Source organism: Antechinus flavipes, chromosome 3 (assembly GCF_016432865.1).
Source record: "Antechinus flavipes isolate AdamAnt ecotype Samford, QLD, Australia chromosome 3, AdamAnt_v2, whole genome shotgun sequence".
NCBI classification, from domain to species: Eukaryota; Metazoa; Chordata; class Mammalia; order Dasyuromorphia; family Dasyuridae; genus Antechinus; species Antechinus flavipes.
Window position 1 is genome coordinate 432,751,351 of NC_067400.1, and position 24,272 is coordinate 432,775,622.

At 34.7% G+C, this 24,272-nt stretch overlaps 1 protein-coding gene across 2 annotated transcripts in view; it reads right to left on the reverse strand.

Moving 5' to 3' along the window:
* Positions 1–23,839, reverse strand: part of PSMD14 (proteasome 26S subunit, non-ATPase 14) — a 109,183-nt gene extending 85,344 nt beyond the window's left edge. Inside the window, exons 1-3 of one of the 2 annotated variants that reach the window (XM_051986274.1) lie at positions 23,643–23,832; positions 9,277–9,410; positions 6,989–7,040 (exon numbers count right to left, since the gene is read on the reverse strand). In XM_051986274.1, coding sequence (XP_051842234.1) covers positions 6,989–7,036 — 48 coding nt within the window. In that variant the 5' untranslated portion in view covers positions 7,037–7,040; positions 9,277–9,410; positions 23,643–23,832. Of the gene's footprint in view, positions 1–6,988; positions 7,041–9,276; positions 9,411–23,642 lie in introns of both variants that reach the window. The other variant, XM_051986275.1, reaches the window with a different exon arrangement.
* Positions 23,840–24,272: the final 433 nt, after the last annotated feature.

Genomic DNA, 24,272 nt, shown 5'->3' on the forward strand with positions numbered 1-24,272 from the left:
CCTCAAGTTACCATAGTAATTTAGAAAAGTGTTATTAACAGTACAATGAATTTTGACTACTTCAAAAATGGAAAGTAGAGGATTTTAAGTAACAAAATTTAAAAATCTCTCCAAATATGTATATACATATCAAAATCACCAAAGAAAGGAAGCCATGAAAAGAAATTTAAAAACTGAAAAAGGCAATAAAAAGTATGAAAAAATTCATTTATAAAATATTTAAGTCAAGTCAGCAAGTGTAAAATTTGTTAAACATATACTCTGCCAGGACATAGAAAAAGGCAAAAGCAGTTCCTGCTTTCAGGAAGATTTCCTGCAGAAGGTGGAATTTTAGTTGAGACTTAATGGAATACTAGATATTAGATAAAGAGAAAAGGAGACAATGAAAGATAAAAGAATAAGCATTTATTAAACACCAATTATATGCCAAGCACTGTGCTAAATGCAAGAGATACAAATACATGGTAATTATAAAAATGTCTATTTAAAAATATATTTAAAATATATTAATTTAATATTTAAAAAATAATTGCAAAATTAAATCATTAACATAATTCAATAATTTTTCATAAAGCATTCTTCCAAAGCTAAACGAAAAAATTTGCTTTTTTTCTAATATACAACTATAACCAAAATTTGAGGCTCAAATGAAATATTTTGGAGTTTTGCTTAAGACCTCTATTAGGAAATAAAGATAAGGAATATTATAAAACTATATTAATTATTTGATAAGCCTACAAAGAAAGCAACACAAAAATTTCTATTTCAAAAACACTGTTAGTTACAACTTCTATAATAGGAATAATAGGAGATACAACTCAACCCAAAGGGCTATTGAAAATGCAACACCAATTCCCATCTACTCACACACAAAAAAGAACTTACCAACTTTAAATATGTCTAGAAAAGCAACTTCAAATTCCAACTGTTCATGAAGTTGGTCAACTCAAAAATTATTTATACTTCCTCTGAATTGATGATACTAGTATCTGCATTATTCCTCCCCTCCAGAGTACACTATGTCATAGGCCTAAATAAGTGTGGGTGTCCCTCAAGATTCTGGCCTGGGCTCTCTTTTGTTCTCCATCTTTGCCCATACATCTGCTCCAACAAATTTAATTATCATCTCTATGCAGAGGACTACTCTATCTACATCCAGCCCTCAACTCTTTCTCAAACTTCAGGCACACAACTCCAAATACCTCTTGAACATTTCAAACTCAACATATCCAAAACAGAAATGAATTATCTGTTTAATAAAACCTGAATATTACTATTTCTACAAAAACAACATGTGCCCTACCTACTTTTCTGACCCTTATCATACATACACTGTGATTCTTTCAATATCCTATGGCTCAGTCAAACTGGCTTTTTTATATTCCTCACATATAGTATGCCATATCCAATTCTGCCTTTACCTTGGCTGTCCCTCATGACTAAAATGTATTTTTTCTCCATCTCCACCTCTAACAATCCCCTATTTCCTTTAAAACTCAAATGAAACAGACGTTTTATATTAAAGACTAGTAACTAGAAGTCTACAAAGTTGTTTGAAAAATATTTTGATAAATATATTTCAATATAATTCATATCCCTTAGAATGCCAGTTTTCTTTTACTGATTTCAAAACATATTCTAAGAAGGAACCAATAGGCTTTACCAGACTGCCAAAGGAGTCCATGACACAAGAAGGATTATGAATCATTGTCCTAAATGAATCTGAAGTGCTTCAAAGAATAGAACGCTTGGTCTAAAGTCAGAAAGACCTGAGTTCAAATCTGGCTTTAGCTTTGTGATCTTTCACAAAGTTTCTTCACCGATACAATAAGGATAATAGCATCTACATCTCAGAGTTGTTGTGAGGAACAGAAAGGATAACATTTGTCAATGCTTAGTACAATGTCCATCATACTAAGCATGCTACAATGTTAGTTTTTATTTTCCTTCAAGTTACTAATAAGCATCTCACCTCCCACCCCCACCTCATTAACTTGTATTTACTTAAAAATAATTATTTTGTCTCCCCTGAAAGTCAATTCCTTAAAGACTGTCACTTTTGTCTTGGTACAACATAGTACCTGCCACAAAGCAGGTGCTTAATAAATACCTGCTGACTTAAGCCCAACTGGCCTTCTAGTTACTGCATATATATGACATTCCATCTTCCACCTGTATGCCTGTGACAGCAGGATCAACAAAACTAGTTTTGTCATTGATAGGGAGAGTTAAAAATGGAAGTCTTCACTGCAAGGATAATCAACAATTTTCATATACTTAGTGACAGCTTTATTTTTATATTTCATTTCCTTTCATGAGAAAACACTATAAAATTCATACAAAGGATACATTCACTATTTGAAATGTAATCCAAGTCCTGAGTTTCACAGTAACAGAAACACTAGGAAGCTGATCCCACCTCTCCCTCATCCTGCATTATTAAATATTCTGCAAGGTCACAGGGTATTCCTACATAGACAGATCCCTGCTTCTACTGGAATATGGAAAGAGAAAGGCAGAAATGCAAACTGCCTGGGTTTGGAGCAAGAGACAAAAACACATCAAATGCTATCAAAGGCTAGGGCACTTTTGATCCCAGCCCCTGTCTGACAGAAGGCAGGTCCAGTTAAATATCTCAACCAGGGCCACAGTAGCTGAGGCCCAGGCTGCCCCAGGAGAAGAGGCTAGACTAGTCTGCAATACAGGGCCTAGTCAGCTCAATATTCATTCCAATAGAAGAAAGGTCCAAAACAATACAAAGGAATCTTGTACAAGATCGATGGACAGCAAGTCAACAAAATATGGAGCCTGTCAGAGTCATAGCAAAGGACAGGGTTTGGAAGTGTGCATGGAGGAAACAGGTAACATAGATCAAAACCTAAGATGAACCACCAGCATAATGAACCAATACCCAGGAATTCTGAAGAAGATGAGAGCTTAGTCTTAGCTCTCCCATCTAAAACCAAGTAGGGCCTGTCCCACATTATAAAACATTATATATGGGAAGGAAGAATCTGATACAAGAACAAGGCCTAAATCCAGAAAAAAATTAATGGTGAAAAATTTGAACACAATGAAAAAATAATTGGGAACGAGGAGTCCAAAAGATAAACCCAGAAGAAGAGATTCATTTCACAAGAAGTCCTGTAGAAGCTAAGAGAAAAGAATGTCCTAGTCACAATAACTACAAAAATACTTGAAAGAAAATGAAACCAAACATATAAAATGTAATGTTCAAGGAAATGAGAGTTAAGAAGGCAATAAGGATAAAGAGAGGACAATAATTAAAGGCTTCCTTTTATAAGAACTAAACTACATAAAAATCAGATTGGATCAACTAAAAACCAATTCCAGGCAACAAGAAATAATAATAATGATAATAAAAATCAAGACTGAAAAAAAAAAGACATATCAAAAACTGACCTGGAAAACAAAACAAGGAGAAATCATCTAAAAATCACCATACTAAGTGAAAATCATGACCAAGAAAAAAGACTGAATACCATATTTCAAGATAACATAAATGCAAACTGCTCAGATTTTTTTAAAACCAAAGGGCAAAGTGAAAACATAAATATAAAAGTTATACAGACTCAAAATACAGAGCTCTCAAGTCAAAGAAAAAATTAGTCAAATTAGAAAATGCCATGATTGGTGTTGGAGTGCCTCTCTTTCACTCTTACATGCACGCGTGCACACGCACATACACACACACATACACAAACACACACACACATAGAGTACAGAAATTGAATTCTTCCTATGAAAAATATACTTTGGAACTTATAAGAGCTGTGAAAGTAAAATGAGATAATATCTGCAAAACACTCTATAACATGAAAGTGCTGTACAAATGCAGGCTATTATTATTCCTATTAATGTGTATTACAAAATCATAAGATAAGAATCATAACTATATTCATTAAAATACTAGTTTATCTTTGATTTTCAAATCACAGAATTCAAAGTGGAAAGAGATCTTAAAGATCCTTTTATCCAACCTGTTGGCTAGTGGAAAGTCAAAGTCAGAAGGACTAAATAAACATTTGCACTAAGTCACATAAGAAGCAAAGAACTGAGCTAATACTTGATGCTAGGTGCTCTGATTCCAAATCCAGTACTCCGTATTGTCCTTTTTCTTATAAAAAATATGTGTATTTTTATACTCTTTTAAACTGGTTATGGTGAGAAATATTTTGCAATGAAACATTATAAGCAAGATTTAAAAAAATATCTAAAAGTGAATAAAGTTAAAAGAGAATAAATTTTTAAAAATTGAAGGGAAATGGAGGAGGGAAAGAAATCACATTTACTAGCACTAACTGGGGTCAAAGTTCTAATGACTGAAATACGACAGAAATAAACTCAAGAGAATGATGAAAGAAACTTTGCTTCAAGAGTTTAAAATCTACTCGGGAATATGAAAGAAGCATAAATTACATTAGAACTTTATGTAATATGCCTAAACAAAAAAGTAGAAATCAACCATTAAATACACATTTTGATTAATCAGAAATTTAAAAAAAAAGGCTGTATTTTAGCAAATGATAAATCCTTCCAATAATTCATAGAGCAAAGGTTAACAATGGTCATCATGATAATACTTAGTTCAGTAACCAGACTGTGACACCCATTATTTAATGTCCTTGAGATATTTAAGAAGGAATGTTCTTGTGTAAATTACTGGTATTACAATGAATATAGTCACTTTGAAAGGAACTTAACACTGAGAGGAAATATGGTATAGTGTTAGAGTAAGTTGAGACCTGGGTTCAAATCTCAATGCAGACACTTATTAGCTGTGTAACCATGGACAACTCGTGCAAGGTCTCTAAGCCTGTCTTCACCTATCTAAAGGCTAACTGCGCAACTATGAAGCTCCAACAGTGGAGGTAATGGGAATTTCTATATATAGGTCAACTGTTTATTTTAAAAACCTGAACAGAAGTTGTAAAGTAGAGTGAAAAATGTTTGGAACATGACATTAGGATGATTTAAGCAAAAATCCTGCCTCAGACATTTGCTAGCAAAGTGACCCTTGGCAAATGTCTCATCCTATCTGTGCCTCAAGAAACTCTTTCTTAAAATTTATTCATCTCTTCTATATCATGAAATTTCCTACAAATAACATTACAGACCTGGGTTCAAATTCCAGATGTGAGCTCAGACAAGTAAATTAATCTCTCTGGGCCTCAGTTTTCTTCATCTCTAAAATGAAGTGTATGGGGCCTCTTCCCTAAAGTTATATGCCTATGACTACAGATCCTTTATGTATTCCTATAAGCTAATTTAATTCCCTTAAGAAATATTTACAAACTACCAAGGTTGGCTGTAACATGAATATTAAAGCGGGTTTTTTTTTAAAATCATTATATGTTTTTATAATTAATTTCAAATCAAATTTAGGAAATTCTAGAAGACGTTTGGAAAATTTACGATGTTTCTCAAAACAGCTTTGGTAGGCGTCAAGTTCAGAAAGGCCTGAGGAGGCAGAAGTCTGAAGGATTAGACTACACAGATGTTAGAAAAATGAAGAGTCATGAAGCAGGCTGGCAGCAAAGAAACATGAGAAACACTCAAAAATGTTTAAGGAAAAAAAAAACTAAAAATAACTGAAGACTGCTCCAGGATGCAATAAACTATCAGGAAGAGATTTTTAGCTCTCTAAAGAAAAAATGAAATAATATGAACCAAAATAGAATTTGGCCGTCTATCTAATGAATGAATTTACACATAAGCTATGAAGCTAAATGCCTCAACACAATATCTAAAAACTTCTTTAATTTTCACATCAAAGGTATTAGTTCTTACAACAAACATTTGAATAAAGAAGACAATTTCCTATGGTAATACTGAATTAGAGGAATGATGATGACTAAAGAAATAACAAAAATGGGATATTAAAAATAGACTGCAGAAGACTGTTCTCTGTAAAGTGAAGTAATTATCTCTGGGTTCAACCATGAACTTAAATATGTAAGCTAAACACATTTCTATAGAAATGGAAAATTAGAAAGGAACAACATAAAGAGATACATACATTATTAGAATAAAGACAGATGACTTTAAAAATACTCCTTTACAATTTGCAAAGTGCTTTATATTCTTTCTCTTTTTTGATCCTTCTAATAATCCTGTCAAGTCTGAAAGAAAAGTATCATTATCCTAATTTTACAGATGGTGAAATTGTGGTTCAGAAAGTGGCTAAAGAATATTCTGCCCATAATAAGCAAGTTAATATGAATTTGCAGATATAATACTTGAACACAATTCTTCTGACTGCAATTTATTCCTTTTTGTACTAAACTTCAGCTGTTTTTGCAATATTCAGAATTCGGGGGGAAAAAAAAGTATCTTCGCTGGTTTCAGAAGACAGAAGAGTAACACTGCTTCCCTCCAACCTCCACATTGATTGAATGAAACAAAGAAAACACTCATATCATTATTTGGTAATTAATCAGTTAAAGTAAAAGAAATAATTTCTATACAAAATATTAAAAGGGGAAAAAAAGATATATAATCACCACTTTAAAAAAAAGTAAACATTTATTTTGCACCTACTATGTACAAGGCACATGTAGCCAATAATGTAATATTTCATACACATAATTAATGCTGGTGATCATTTTTAGATTATTGCTAATAATACTGGTATCTAATTTTGCAAAAATATTACTAGTAAAGTTTATAGTTTTAAACAAGTAAGAAATTTCAAGTAATTTAGCCTTTTAACAAAAGACAACTTTGAAAATCGTATATATCTCAAATTATTAAATGAAAACAATTAGTTAACATTATTATTCCCAGGGTGGAATATCAATTAAGATAACTGTGCTCTCCATGTACCTTTAGTGTAGCAATATAGCACTAAAGCTATAAGGTCATCTGTGGGGTCATTTTCTTGAGACTTCTTTCACTTTTAGAAACACAGAAAATGATTTTATCTGTTTTTAATGATCAAAGAAACACTGAGAAACTGCATACTAACCTGGCCAAGCCCAGGCATACCTCCTCCAAGTCGAAGTAGTCTGTCCATATTTCTAGAAAACAGAAACAAAGGAAAATCTTCCTAAGCACAAAAGTGTTTACTCAATTGCTATCTATATAATTCACCTTCAGTCACTCAGTATGTCAAAAATATTGGTGGTAATTACAACACAACATCAGACTTCCTGTTAATTAACACCACATATTAATTCAAGAAGCTGTCTTCTACGCTAATTAACAGACCTTATTTTACTGCTTTGGTTTTGGGTTATCCCCAGTTTTAAAGACAAGCAATCTTAGCATAAGTTTTCAAAACTTTGCTATCCAGTTAATTATATTTTTTATTGTTATCAGATAACAGTACCTGAACAAGAGAAGTGCCTGGAATACTTACCATATATATGATTGAGTGTGCGTCAATTTGTCCAGAGTGTACAAATAAAAATCCTCACTTTTAAATTAAATTTTAACATCCTCATTAGTAAGTTCTGTGCTAATTAACTTACAGCTTGTCAGTTATCATCAAAACTACATGTGAAAGACATTGTGAGCAGATTATAGATCTCTGAATTAGCATCAAAAGCTTTTTTTAATGAACTCATTATACTAAAAAGAAATACTATAAAGTAAACATTAAATGCATTCAGTTAATGTTCTAGCAGTTACATAGAAATTTCATTTCTTTTAGATACTGGAGAACAAATGTAGAGAAATGTACCTACCTACTTCATTCAGGAAATGTTAAGCTATTAAATGTTTTAATTATGAGTCCCTAAATATAAATATGATTTAGTTTTTTAATAAAAACAATTTGATTTATTTTGGCATATTTGGATAAAGACAAGAGAAATAATTCCTGTGAATATGAAAAATTAGATAGAATAGCTAGAATAACACAGAAAAGTCTATATGTATACATATTTATGTGGTCTTCTCAATGATCACATAATTGACACTCTCAATATTTAAAAAGGCTAAAGATGTAACACTTGCATACTTAAAACATTATGCTTTCCCTAAGTAATCTTCTTTTTCAAAATCGCTATCACATCTCAAGAATTCTTCTATTCCTCCAAAGCCACGTACTTTAAAACATGTCATTACTGTTACTAGAAACAATTCTAAGCAAAAATGACTGTCTACACTGTTTTTACCAGGTGAAACTGTCAAAGACACTGAAATCAAATAAAGTGCTATTATCATCACACCACTAAGAAAAGTACTATTTATAAACATACATGTTGAACCATGTTGAAAATGTAACTTTTAAAATTTCCCTTAACTTAGACCTTAATAACTATTTAATTAAGGAGGAAAAAACAATCTCATGATAAAGTATAGCTTAATACATAGTTTGCCTCCAAAGAGTTTTTAAAGCAAAAAATACATATACCACACAATTTCTATTCTCAATTAGTAGCAAAAGTAACGAACAAAAACCCTCATCAAATCTCTATGGTTTTATGACAATTCCTACTATTACATGGACTATTTCTATGCTCATAAGAATATTCAAAGTATGTAAATAGTAAAAATAAGTAGCTTGGTATACATTTCTCTATTATTGAGCAGGGAAAAATGTTCTCAGCACAACATTAAATAAACTTAAAACAAGAATCCTTTTTCTTAAGACAGCCTTGAAGATCAAAATTTTAAGAAATAAACAAAAGACTTAAGGAAGAAAAAAGTATGCTAATCTAATACTTAATATGTTTTTCCCCATTGAATCTAATTTATCTTTTTGTGCTTTATAGCTTTAAAGATTTAACACAGATTTCCAGATGCTGTGAAAATTGAGAGCAATGTAATAAGCAGAGGGAAATAAAATCTGGCTATAGGGAAATTTGTTTTTTCAGTACAATTATATTTTTCAGTAAGAAGAAAAATATATTACACAAATGAAACTATTTTTAAAGAACTGATCTACATACATATAAATCAAAATTTTTTTTCCTGATGCTTAAATTTTGATAACAAATTTGATTTGATATTAAAAACAAAAAAACTTAATGGTGTTATAATTTTTAAAAAAACACTCAAAGCATTATTTTAAAAGTTAATAGAGGATAGAAACAATATTTTTAAATATGGTACAAAATCAATGCTGATTTCCAAACTGTCTACTAAGAACCATTTACTTTATAAATGTGGGTTATTATTTAGCACATCAAATTTGAAATTTGCAAGACAGATAAATACAATGTATTTCCAAAGTCAGGTCCCTTTTTATCATATTCTAAAAAAAAAAAAAAAAAACCTAAAGAAGTGAAGCATAATTCTGTTTCTCACCTGGTCACTAACTACAAAATTTCAGGCTTCAAATTGTTGAACTTGGCAAAAATTCTTCTTAATTCAAACTTTGATCCTTGTAGCAGTTTTGAAGTGTAACTCTTCCCAATTATTTCTTTTTTTCCTTTTTTTTCCTAATTAAAAAAAAAGGGAGGGGGGGGGAAGATCACTGTGATGATTATAAAGATTAAGGAAGCAAAACAAAAATGAAAAGGTTTTGCCCTAATCATTTCTCTACTCCAAGGCATCACTAGAAACTAATTCCTCATGCATCCTTTCCCAACACCGCTGAATTATCTAACATGTTAGAATCATGATATTTCATGTAAATATCCCCCCCAAGATGTTTTGCCACAATACAGAAGCTTTGTGAGTCCACAAAGTTCAATGCTTATCATAGTAATGAGTCACCAGCTATTAAATTCTTTTCATTATAATAATCAATTTTGTAATCTTTTAAGAATTTGAAAAGTACTTTTCTATAGAAACAAATTTATATCACTGCTTGCCAGGCCACAAAAATCTTTTTAGAACTATTACTTTGTATTAGTCAGAGAAGATTGTGCATATAAAAAATATAATGGTTTTTATTATTATATTTATTTTTAATGAATTTTAATATAAAAGACAGAACCATAAAAAACAATATATACCGGTGATCTCAAATTCAAACATATATTACCTATGTTGTACTGTATTTTTGTTAAATATTTTCCAATTGCATTTTAACTTGATTCAGCCACACTTAGGAGTTTGGGAGGTCAAGTGAGTTTGACAAATCTGACATATATCATGACTATCAATAATGTAAACAAAGAAATATTTAAAAAAAAATAAAACTTAAGTCAAATACAATCAACAAAAGTCAAAGCATACATTAACAATCAAAATACTAGAAAAGATAGAAAGTGACAAAGACTACCCATTGCAAACATTAAATAATTTTAATTAGATATTTACATGGAAATGTACTAGGGTAGGCGATAGTTTGTCTGGTTAGTGGCTTATGTTGAAAAAGAAATGCCTCCCTCCCACCCTAAATCCTTTAAAACATTTTTGAAAAATAAAATTAATTCTAGAGTTATACCCTAGAGTACATGAAAACTATCCTTCTCTGTAGCCTTGGCAGCAGAAATGGAGACTTTGAAAATTCCAAGTCAATAATAGTAGCTCTATTAGGAAAGAAGATATAGTAGATTAGAGAAGGTACTGGGAGATGGGGGAAGGGAGGAAAGAGTCATTTTTTTAAAAAATAAATGTATTTCATTACAATTATTTTCCTTAACCCTATATATTTTATCTTGTGGGTTTAAAGAGAGAACTCTGAGAAGGGGTCCATAGGTCTCACCAAACTAACAGAAAAAGGACAAGAAGCCCTCTGGACAATACTTATGATTTTGGTAGGGGAATCTCAAAAATCCCTTCAAATGCTCTAATTCTATTTATTTATTTCAGTGTGTGTGTGTGTGTTGAGGCATACTCTTTTCTAGAGTAGCATTGAATAGAGGTCCCTAAAGATCATCTTTAATTTCTCTAATTCATGTTCCACGTTTGCCAAAATTTCCTTGAAGCCTTTTATTTGTGACTCTTCATTCTCATTGTTCTCCCCTTTCTCTGACTATCTAAATTTCTTGTTTTTTCTTCTTCACTTTTCTAAATTCTCTATCTACACTCTCTTGCTTTTATATCTTCTGAACACTTTAGTTATCAACTATGAATTGATAACTTTCAAATTAATTCTCTCACTTTGAACAGAAGTTATTCCAAACTTTTCATCCTCTCTTTAAGTCTCCTTTATCAACCCCTAACCTCTCAAATGAGGACCTTACTTCTTACTTTACAAAGAAAAGAAGTGATAATTCGCCATGATCTCCTTTTTTTCCCCTGCTCTCTCCTTTTTACTTCTAATGAGGTGGTCCTTTTCCTTGTGAGGCTCATACCTTTAGAACCCCTTGATTCCATGCTCTTTTCCAATAAATTGCCTCTTCAATTAGGTCACTTCAACCTTTCCCTCACTAATGGTTCCTTCCCTACTGCCTTAAAACCTGTACAAATGTCCTCTATACTTAAAAAAACAATCACTCAACTCTACCATCTACTTAAGTCATCATCGCACAAGTCTTCTCTCTCTCAAACTGTTAGAAAAAAATTTGTTTACAATCCTTGTTTCTACTTTCTCTTCTGTCACTTCCTAAACTCTGCCTTTTAATCTTATCACTCAAAACAAACCGCTCTTTAAAAATCTCATTATGAAACTGCAGTATTTTCGAATCCTCATTCTTCTTGACATATTTCTGCAATACCAGGCATTCTTTCCTCTCTGCATTTTTTTTTTTTTTTACCCTTCACCTTTTCTGGTAGATTTTTCTTATCAATATCCTTTGGCTCTATCTCTATGTCCCTTTCTCTTTCTAAAATCTCTCCTTTGGCTACTTCATTTCTTATTGGTTTATCACCTGTATACAAATGATTTACAAACATCATCACTGGATGTTTTAACACAAATGTTCTTGAGACATCTTAAAAAATCAATATGCTCAAAGTAAAATTAGTAATCCTTTACCCTAACCCTATTCCTATATTAAACTTTCCTATTTCTGTCCCTATTCATCTAGCCTTTCATAAGTTCATAACCTTAGTGTTATCCTCAAATCCCTGCTTTCCCTTACTTCATATATCCAAACAGTTGATAAATTTGCTTTATTTTCCTCTATAATATTATACCTACATCAATTCCTCTTTAGTTACAAAGCCAACACTTTAAGTTCAGGACTTCATTACTTCTCATGTGGACTTACGCAATGTCCTCCTAATAGTCACCTTGCACTGTCTCCTTACTCCAATCCAGCTTTCGCACACATGTCAAAGTAAATTCCTTAGGCATAAATCTGACCATCCCAATATTCCACTCAACAAACTCCAGTGGCTCCCTACAGCTACTAGAATAAAATAAAAATTCCTGTTTGGCTTTTAAAATTGCTCATTTCTTGGCTGTAATCTATCTTTCTAGCCCTTTGCATTATTCCCTCTTATGCATTTTACAGTACAGATAAGTTAGTCTTCTTTCTGTTCCTTATATATAGCACTCCAAGACCTATCTCAATGCCTTTGCCCTGCTCATTTCCTGTGTCATGTACTTCCACACCTCCATCTTGTAAAATCCCTATCTCTTCCTGCACTTCAAACATCACTTTCTACTAAAACTGTTCCTGACTCCCCTAACTACTAAAGCTTGCATTTATTTTCTATTTATTTTGTATAGATTATCAGATGTGCAGAACAATGTATTCCCTGATAAAATATAAACTCTTTTGAGAACTGGGATTTAAAAAATACAGACACAGACACACACATACACACACACACACACACCAGTGTCCCTAATACATGCCTTACACATAACAGGTGTTTAATAAATGTTCCTGATCGATTGTAGGGGATGGGGAAAAAGGGAGAAGTGACAAGGGATGTGGAAGAATGTCAGGCATAATCATTAAACTGCCTATAGGATATTTCGAACTCCCTGTCTCAAGGTCATCTTAAACTCAACATGTCCAAAACATCTTTCCCCCCAAATCTACTGTTCTCCCAAATTCCTATTACTATCAAATGTACTGTTATCTTTGTAGTCTTCAAGGTTTATAACCTTGATGATATCCCCAACTTCTTGCTCTCTCCCACTACAAATACACACTTAATTGCCAAATCTTTCCACATTTAATTCTATACCTCTCCCATATCAACACTTTCTTTCTACTCAAATTTGTTATCCATCATCTCTCTGCACTCCAGTGCAATCTCCATTCACACAATTGCCAAAGTAAGCGTCCTCAAGTGCAGATCTGACCTGTCACTATGACAAAACTTTGAAAACTCCTTCAAGGAGAAATTCTCCTTGAATCCTATCTCTGTGAGACCCACCCCAAGGAACCAAGATAAAGTGGTTTATCTTGGTGGGACTAGTTGGAGCATTCAATTCCAAGGTTTTCTACCCCTATTGTTGGCTCAAAACCACTCTCATCTATAGGGTTAGTGGTCTCATCTAGGCCTGGGGGCAGTAAGGGAATTGAAGGAATACCATTCAATTAAAACTTCTGTCTCAGATTTCCTTATAAAAAATGGCAACTTAGGGCTCAATGTTTGCAGAGGACCTAATATGCCATGCCAAGGAAACTCTTTCTTCCTGGCATAGCAGCAAGCCTCTGCCCACTGGAATGATATTCTCTTTCAGCTCTATCCTCTCTTTATCCTCACCTATTTCCCTAAAGAGACTTTATACATCTCTGTTGGAATTTCTCTACTAGAAACTTTACTTCTCTGCCAGGACTCCTACACTACTTTACTCCCCTGTCGGCACCTTGCTACTAAGGAATTTAGCCTTTCTATTCATGCATAGCAAAGACTGACTTCCCAATGCCTATAATAAACTTTTTATCAGTCTAGCTTATCAGGTTCATAAATTCCTTTATGAAGGACCTCTGCCCTTCCAGAAGGGGATTTAGGGAAGCTAAACCTCTTCATTTGGTTCCCTGAACTCCGAACCTGCCACTAACCTCATCATTTAACTCCCTAACCACCAGCAACCCTAATCTCATCATTTTGGTCCCCTGAATCTAATCTCATTAACTACTGTAATCCAATGGCTCCCCTCCACCTCTAATATAGCCTCTGTTTGGCTTTTGAAGTCTTTTATATCTTAGACACAACTTTTCTTTCTGTTCTCATTATATATTACTTCCTCACCTTACCACCACTTACACCAGTCAAACTGGTTTCTCTCCATTTCTCTCACATTCTTAAAACAATAAAATGGAAGAATCATTTATCTAAAGCATTACACATATAATCAGACCTTCAGATCCAAGTATGTAAAAGACATCACATTTAAGCTCATAGCTTGACACGTTTGGTACTGCACTGTACTCATATGGCCACTACCACCCTAATTAGCCAAAGCCCTCATCATCTTCAACTGCACTATCATATTATCTTCCTAATCTCTTGCCTCAAGTCTCCCATCAGTCATTTAGGCATTGTGCTAATCATGGAAAATACAAAAAAGAGAAAAGACATTCCTTGCCCTCATGAAGATGATAATCTAATGAGGAGACAATGTGCAAATACATGTAAACAAAGTAAGGTATATACAGGTTAAAACAGGAAATGAGAGAGAAGGCAATTGAATTAAGAGGAGTTGGGAAAGGCTTCCTGAAAAAGATGGAATTTTAGTTAGGATTTAGAAGAAAGCCAGGAAATTCTGTGGACAGATGTGAAGAGGAAGAACATTTCAAGAATGGGAGACAGATAGAGAAAATGCTTAGAAAAGAGAGCTGGAGTGGTCTTATTTAGGAACAGAAAAGAGTCCAGTGTCACTGTACTGAAGAATATGTGGAGGGAAATAAAGTCTAGGATTAGAAAGAAAAAGGCTAATCATGAAGGGTTTTAAATGCCAAACTGAAGATTTTACATTTGATCTTGAAGATGAAAGAAAGACATTAAAGTCTACTGAGTAGAGGGTTGACATGATCAGACCTATGATTTGGAAAAATTACTTTGGTGACTCAATGGACAATGGATTAGAGTAGACTTGAGGCAGGCAGACTAACCAGCAACTATTACAACAGTCCAGGGGCCTACACTAGAGAAGAGTCAGAGGAGATAAGGAAGAATATACAAGAGTTAATGTAAAGGTAAAATCAACAGACCTTGGCAACAAACTTAGGCCAAGGAGAAGATAATGAAGAATCCAGTCTAAGGGATTGAGAGGATGGTAGTGGCTTCTATATTATCATTATTAATAGTGATAAGAATAAGGAAGATAAGGAAGAGAAGATTTAGAGAAAAGTTAAGTTCCTCTTTGGACGTGTTGAATTTAAGATGTCTGCTGTATATACAATACAAAATGTCTGAAAGGCAGTTGGAAATATCAGATTGGAAATTAGCAGAGATGTTAGGAAGCAGAAAGATGACATAATGGATTTCTTCTCTTGCTGAGTTTAAATTTAGCCTCAGATACTTATCAGCTGTATGATTCTGAAATCACTTAACCCTGTTTGCCTCAGTTCCTCACCTGTAAAATGAGCTAGAAACAGAGTACCTTTGCAAAAAAAAAAAAATCCAAAATGGGGTCATAAAGAGTTGCACATCACCAAAACGACTTAAGAACAAGAAATGTTAGGGCAGAATAAGTAGATTTGAGAATCATTAGCCAGAGGGGCAAGTGAATCTGAGAATTAATGAGATCATCAAGTGAAACAGGGTCCAAGGCCAAACTCTGAGGAATACCAACAGTTAGAAGTCATAATGTGGAGGAGAATCCAGCAAAGGAAACAAAGGATCAACAGTATCAAAAGCTGAAAGAGAGGTCAAGGTGACTGAAGATTGAGAAAAGACCACAGGATTTGGCAACTAAGAGTCCACTGGTAATTTTAGAGAGAGCAATTTCAGTAGCTATAAGTTGGGAAGCTGACTTTTAAGAGGTTAAAAAAAGTGAGAGGAGAAAAATTAGAGGCAATTAAAGTAGATGACCTTCTCAAGGAGTTTAGCCACAAAGATCTTGTATGGTAAGAGGTCTAGAACTATTAAGTGAGAATTTTTTAACAAGTTCTGGGCATATTTCTAGGCAACAGAAATCCAACAGAAAGGGAGAGATTGAAACTGAGATAATTCCTCCTATCTATCCACCTTATTTTCCTCCACAAAAGTATCAAAGAAATTGTATTAAAGTGCAGGTCTGGCACTTTCCTTCTAAATAAATTCTAGTGACTCCTTTTTATTGTTATTCGTTTATATTATTTATATGTTTATTATTTGATCTAGTATCAAATATAAAATCTTCTGTGTAACATTTAAAGCCTAACAATCTGGCCTTATTACATATCAATTTCCTTTTACACACTATGGATGATCAAAATGTTCTTACTGCTTCTCACACACAGACTTCTATATCCTGGTCCCATGCCTTTGTAAAAGCTTTTTTCTATATCTAAATGTACTCCCCGCCTTTCTACCTCACAGAATTCCTAGTAACAACTGCTACATGAAACCTTTCCTTATTCTTAGTTTCTGGTGTCTTTTTCCATAAAAACGATCTTTTATCCATTTTGTATATTAATACATGTGTTGTTTCCCCTATATCAACAGCATATGTAACAAAAACACAAGGCTAAGAGGTACAGTTAATACATTTAAGACCAAAATATTCAGATTTTAAGTAGTATATCTATAAATCTATTTGGAAGAAATCATTATTAATCAGAGAAATGCAAATTAAGACAACTCTGAGATACTACTACACACCTATCAGATTGGCTAGAATGACAGGGAAAGATAATGCGGAATGTTGGAGGGGATGTGGGAAAACTGGGACACTGATACATTGTTGGTGGAATTGTGAACACATCCAGCCATTCTGGAGAGCAATTTAGAACTATGCTCAAAAAGTTATCAAACTGTGCATACTCTTTGATCCAGCAGTGTTTCTACTAGGCTTATACCCTAAAGAGATACTAAAGAAGGAAAAGGGACCTGTATGTGCCAAAATGTTTGTGGCAGCCCTGTTTGTAGTGGCTAGAAGCTGGAAAATGAATGGATGCCCATCAATTGGAGAATGGTTGAGTAAATTGTGGTATATGAATGTTATGGAATATTATTGTTCTGTAAGGAATGACCAACAGGATGAATACAGAGAGGACTGGCGAGACTTACATGAACTGATGCTAAGTGAAATGAGCAGAACCAGGAGATCATTATATACCTCCACAACGATACTGTTTGAGGATGTATTCTGATGGAAGTGGATCTCTTCGATAAAAAGAGCTAATTCAGTTTCAATTGATCAAGGATGGACAGAAGCAGCTACACCTAAAGAAAGAACACTGGGAAATGAATATAAACTGCTTGCATTTTTGTTTTTTCTTCCCAGGTTATTTATACCTTCTGAATCCAATTCTCCCTGTGCAACAAGAAAACTGTTTGGTTCTGCCCACATATATTGTACCTAGGATATACTGTAACCTATTCAACATGTAAAGGACTGCTTGCCATCTGGGGGAAGGAGTGGAGGGAGGAAGGGGAAAAATCGGAACAGAAGTGAGTGCAAGGGATAATGCTATAAAAAATTACCCTGGCATAGGTTCTATCAATAAAAAGTTATTAAAAAAAAATAAAAATAAATTCAATGCTAAATAAATAAATAAATGAGCAAACAAATAAATAAATCTATTTGGAAGAACAAACTGTCCCCTATATTTATTTCTTCTTCAGGGTAGTAAATGTCAGAGGCAAATTTTGAACCTAGGTCCTATGGTTCCTACACACGTACCTTTTCTATTGCATCACTTGTATGTATCAAAACTCCATCCTCCCAAGAAAGAAATGGAACCAGGAAGCATAGAACTGCTCTGTATGTATATAAAGGCATTAACAGAATGATAGCATTTTTGAGTTAGAAGAACTCTGGAGAGTCCTATACTTTAATTAGTAAAATGCATCTGTATCTTTAAAGCAACTATTGTCAAAGAAATCAAATCTGCTACAGGGTTTTATCCTGGGCCCTAGCCTATTCTGGTCATTATTTTTAACTAGTGGCTTTCATGAAAATATAGATGCCTTATTTATCAAATCTTCAGAAGACACAAGAGTAGTAGTAGTGTCACTGGACACTAAACATCCTGATTTTAAGCAGTATATCCAGATAAATCTTTTCTGGAAGAGCAAGTCATCTACTATATCTAGGTCTGACTTCAACTATGCTTCATTTCTCTCCCAATTTCCCTCATCAACTACTATATGCAGCTCTCTTCTCTTTTCATAATTAAATCAATTATGTTATTACTCCTGGAACGAGTCTATCAACCTGCTTCCCAATGGCTTCAATTATCATCCTTAAAACTTTCCAAACCAAAATCTCCTTTTCTGGACATCACTTCCTTATATGTCTCCTATGAAATTATAACTTCCTTGAAATCAGGGACTAACTACACACTGCACTTAGCACAGTCTTCACCACATTTGGAGGAGTTTTAATAAATGTGTTTTTCATTTATTCAAATGACACTGACAGGCACTAAGTCAAATATAACCAGGTGAAATCTGATAGGGTTACTCATAGGGTGTCCCAAAAGTCTGAGTGCAGTTTTAGGCTGTTAAAGCTTTTGGGACATTCTGTATAAAAGTTATAAAAATCAAATGCACAAAGACATGATGAAAGGAATATAATAGGTCAGAGAAAAACAATTAACATGGACTTACAAGCTATTTCCATTATCCTCTTAAGAGAGAAAGCATGATGGAGTTGTAACATCTCAGAATTTCACTTTCCACTAAGCTGAATTCACTCTGAACCTTTTTTGACTTCTCCACAAGTATGCTACCCGACAGGTACTTTCTCTTCTTTTCAGCCCTTCAGCCCTACTACCCTCCCCCAATTTGAGTGAAAGCTTTTTGAGGGCAGGGGCTAGCTTTTTTATTCATATTTGTTTACCTGACACACAGTAAACTTTGTACTGACTGAATATTGATAACCTGAAGAATCAAGAAAAACAGGCTCTGGTCCCAAGTTGGTTTGAGATTTTCTTCAGTTTATCTATATAACATAAAGACATTGTAATCTGGATGACTCCCAGATCTATATATCCAGTCCTGATCACCAACTACCAATTAGCCATTTTCATTTAGTTGTTTCACATGTTTCTCAGACTTAATATATCAAAACAAAACTATATCCTTTTTCCAAACACATTCATCTTCCATTTTTTCCATTTGCTCATATTTGAAATTTTGAAAACATCCTAAGACACTTCACTCTCCTTTCTATCTAATCACTTGCCAAATCTTATTTTTCCTTCACATCTCATGAATTCACTACTTCTCCACTCATATAGCCACTACCATGACTAAAGTCCTTGTTACTTCTCACTCTGTCTATTTTAGCAGTTTCTTAATTGGTTTCCTTGTCTCAAGTCTCTCCTCTCTCTAAAACTGTCAAACTAATATTCAGAAGGCATAAATGTCTTTCTCCTGTTCAATATCCTCCAATGGCTATTATAAATATGGATAAATACCTTTTTTTGGGGGGGGGGTATTAAAGTTCTTCAAAATCTGGCTACAATCAACTTTTCCAAGTTTATTACCTATTATTCTCAGTATAGTAGGAAACTCTGGCAATCATGGAAGGGAATGGACTAGTTAACTTCTAGGGTCCTTTTTAGCTTTTGGTCCCTTTTCACAGTATACCTAGTCTGATCCCTTTCTAGTTGCTAATGTCTTCTCTGGGTACATATTGCTCCATTCTAAAAAATGGAAGCTCACCAAGGGTAAAGGCTATTATGTTTTAATCTTCACATCCCCAGGTACTAGCACTATTTGGCAGGTACTTAATTAATGCTCACTAAGGTAAGGAACATACCTTAGGATTCTACTGTATTTCCCCCATAATAAGACCTGTCCCGAAAATAAGCCCTCCCCTTACTGTATAAGATACCTCTAAAATAAGTCCCCCCCACCCCCGTCCCACTCCCCTTCCCCCGTCCCACTCCCCTTCCCCCACCCCAAAAATAAGTCCTATTGAGATTGCTACTGTAGTGAAGGTGATCCCCTGCGCTACACGCTATATTACGGTACCCTCTGTATACACCGTCCCCCCTCCTCCCCCCTAGGTGAAACGCACGCTGCGCTCTGAGCTGCATCCAATCAGAGCTGCAGCAGTGAGCACGTTATCCTGTTCTTCCCCAGTGATTTGCTTGCTGGCGCCATTGAGAGCAGTGCCGCGGAGGAGAGCTCAGGCAGGACAACATAAAAACCAGGTATGTAAGCGGGAGTGAGGGGGCATGATGGAGGATAAAAGAACTCAGCCAGCACTCACTGCACTAAAGAAATGAAGAACTTCCTTGCAGAGAGAAGAATAGATCAAGTAATGATTCCTGCAGGAATGACTGCCTATCTCCACACCCTTGATATTGCAATAAACAAGCCATTCAAGGACCATTTGTGCATGGAAGTCAATGACTACATTGAAAATAGAATGGAAAGAAATCAGCGTGGAACTTTGTGAAGCCCTGTCTGCAAGAAGTCGTGACTTGGGTGAAGAAGTCATGGGATAAAATTACTGACAGCTGTGTCGCCAAGGCACTATGAGCAGGTTACCTGGACAAGACATGTTCATTTAAAGAGAGCTATATTGCTGGACATGACAGATTGGGTCCACTTCTTCTGAAGGAAATAAAGGCACAAAACATCCAGGACGGAATTCAGGGTATGGACACTTATGACAATGTTGTTGAAGAAGATGACATGATCATTATTGAATAAAGGTACTTTTTTTTGTTCACATTTACCTGTTTATTAAAATTGCCGTCAATGTTCATTAAAATAAGCCCTCCCCTGAAAATAAGCCCTCTGGTGGTTTTTCTGTCCAAAAAAAATTTATTAATAATAATAATAAGACAGTGTCTTATTATCGGGGAAACACGGTAGAGACCTGACAATTTTTCTAGGAATCCACATTACGGTCACTGGTGCATCCTTGTGCTTACTTTTACATTTTTGAGTAGATTTTCTTTAATGACATATTTATCAAGTCAAGTCAAAAGAAAATCACCTTCACTGCTTTTAAAAATCAAATTTCCTTCATGTTTAAGTAGGTCCCATTTGCTTAACTGGAGGTAGGCAAACCCACCAGGAGACAGCTACTTAGCTTAGTGGATAGGTTCAGGAATGGACTCAGGAAGACCAAAGTTCAAATCTGGTATTAGTTCAAACATTCATTAACTGTGTGACTCTGAGCAAGTCATTTAACTTCTACCTTAATCCACTGAAGAAGAAATTTGTAAACTATTCCAGTATGTTTGCCAGGAAAACCCTATGAAGAATATGGTTCACAAGATCAAGAAGAGTCAGAAACTAAACAAAAACAAAAGACAATAAATGTTTGGGACTCTACTCCCTTTATGAGTGGGGACATATGAGTGCCTATCAAAACACCTGCCCATTTCTTTTTTCCCCTATTCACTTATTTAATAACTGCTTAGAAGACCATCTTTAAGATGTTAATAGTATTGGGCTATATTTAGTTACTCTCAGTGTCATAATATTCTCAGGCATGAATGAAAAAGACTAATTTATGAGTGGTTTTAGAATGTACTTAAATAGGGAAGAGAATGATATTCTAGAGATTTACAAAACTGAAATGAAGGGACAAAGTTAAATCATAAAGCCTTCAGGAAAAAAATTGTCCAGTTTCTCCATCATATTCCTTTTCTTTTGCTTTTCATTTATTTATGGGAGGAAAATTTCAGTTACATTTTAAAAGACTAACTTCTATTTCTAAAGTTTTGCTGATTTGTGGTTAGCATTTTTTTTTCTTGTTTGTTTGTCTTGTTTTAAAGCCTTCTTTCAGGGAGGAAAACCAAAATGGGAATTAAAAGTAAATCAGAGTTAATGATATAAATAGGATTCTTAGAATCTACTAAAAATGTTTCTGTCAATGGATACTTAAAATCAAATTTTATTGAGCCTGGCGTAGTCTAGATGGTTATTATGAGAGACAGAGCAGACCCTTGAAACGAAGGAGAAGACCCAAGAAACATCGGGTCAACAGTGTGTCACACTCAAAAAATAGAATAATTACAACAACCCTTATACACATTAGGTGAAAAGTATCTGTTGAAATCAATCTCACTAAGAACACTACACAAAGTTAATTGATAATGCAAGTTCTAACACAAAGTAGTGTCTGGTTAAGAGCCAAATGAGTACTCTAATCATTAAGTGATCAGAATTCATGTGAGGGAAAAAACATTCATTGTAGGTTGGTTGTTGTTCCACTAAACTTCAGAGAAAGGAGGAATTGGGCTGGAATTGGGATAACAGATAATTTACATGCAAAAGGGTAGAACTGAACGCTATTCTTTTTTTTTTTTTAGAAATAAAGTGCAAATTACAGTGACAGTATTGTACTCAGATTCAGTATTTTAAAGTTACTTTTACACTTAAATAATTGAACTGTATCAAGCATACAAAGAACATTGTTACAAACATTTTAAATAATAACTTTTAAAATAAAAATTAAATTTGTTTCTTGATATTGATTTTCAAAGTGATAAACAAGCCCAAAGGTTGATTTCACAAATATTTCATGCCAGAGTCAGTGGGTCACTTCAATTGAGCTGACCTATAAAAATACTATAATACAACATCTTGAAGAATAGTTTTCAAAACTTCACTTCATTGGAAGTGTCTCATTCATTTAACCACACATCTATTTCAAGATCACCACAAGAGGCAAGAATAGTGGAAATGTTTAAAATTTACAAGGATGGCTATCTAATTTCTTAGTAGATGTTATATATAGACATTAATGCTTCTAATAGGAGTTTGGACAAGATGATTTCTAGGGCCTATCTCAGAAACTGTCTTTTTTTCCCCTTTTCACATTACTTTATCCTATACTTTGTGGTTTCTCCCTCTATTTCATACATCTCATTGATCTTTCTGTAAGAACTACAATTGTAAAATAAATTCTAGATTAAACCCAATCTATTTTCTGTTCATTTTTGAAAAAGTAGTTTGAAGCTAAACACTTCAACATTTGTTTATTCATTATACTTTTAAAGGAGATCTCTCAAAGTGATTACTTACTCTCCTCTCCAAAAGAAACACCAGAAAATTTCTTCATCATGGAAGTGATCTCCTAAAAGCAAAATACTTCAGACTTCTTCCCAGTGTGGGAGTGGGAGTGAAGAGGCAACCACCGAATTATCTAATAGGTTAAAGCTTTAATTTTGTTTTTTGTTAATTTATAAAAAGAGATTTTTAAAGTTCCAAATCAATGGGTTCCCATGTTTTGGGAGATTCTTTTATAGGAGGAAAAATAAACCGGGAGGTTGGGGGGGGGGGGGCAGGGGGGGAGCGGGGAAGCCGCAGGGGAGAAAAGGATCATTGCTGAAAACAAAAGGAAAATAATGATTGGTGGTCGAGCTGAGTTTCTAGCAACACAAGATACTGGCATTTGGTATAGATGCTGACTTTATTCCTTCTGCTTTCCCTCTTTTGTTCCTAAGAGGTAATGACAAAAACTGGGACTTTTTTTTTTTTTTTTGCAAATCTTAGGGTGGGGAAACGCCAAAGGAGTGGATGAAAAGAAACCACAAGACCCAGAACCATCACTAAAAGCCCTAGAAACGTCCCGGCTGAGAAGGGTCTTAACAGGCCTGGTTTCTCTCCAGACACTTCTAAAGGACGACTTACCGATTCTGCACCGCTTCTACCGGGCAACGTGACTAAAGAAAATCCGGGGCTGAGAGCGGCCTAGCCGAGCAGATTTCTCGGCCGGATCCCAGTGGAGCTTGTCCCCACACGGTCCTTACCTGAAGGTGGGTAGCCAAGTGACTTTTCCACGCGTGGCTGCTGAAGTGATAGCGGCAGCAGATACAATGGCTCCGACTAGACCCCCAGCCCCGGCTCGGAGAAAGCACGATGAATCAGCTCGATTCCATTCAAAAGAGTCGCCCAGGCCTTGGCCGCGAAACACTTCCGGGTTCACCTTCATCCTCTTCGGCTTCCGTTCCGTCAACAGCCAATGGGAGATGGGTATGAGTAAGAAGTTACGACCTCTCGGGGAGGAATAAACAGAACGGGAACTTGCCTGGCTGGGTCGGAATCGGCACTTCTTGTTAGACTTCGCGCTTTCTACGCCAGACGCTCGGATCTCGAGCGCCTGCTCCCCAGATTCTGGGTCTTCGCTGGGACCGCCCCAGGCTAGGAAGGAGATATCAGGAAGAAACTGACTAGGTTTCTAAACTTTCTCTATTCTGCGACTCCGCCCCACATATTTTGGGTTTGTTACCCTAAGTAGCTGGAACCTGAACATTATTTGCTGTTTCTCACCATCTCTTATTTAAAAGAAGAGGAAGAAGAAGAAGAAGAAAAATGGCTCAAGAAAAGTCTATATTGTCACTTTCTTTTTCATGGATGCACATTCACCTAAATTTAGCACC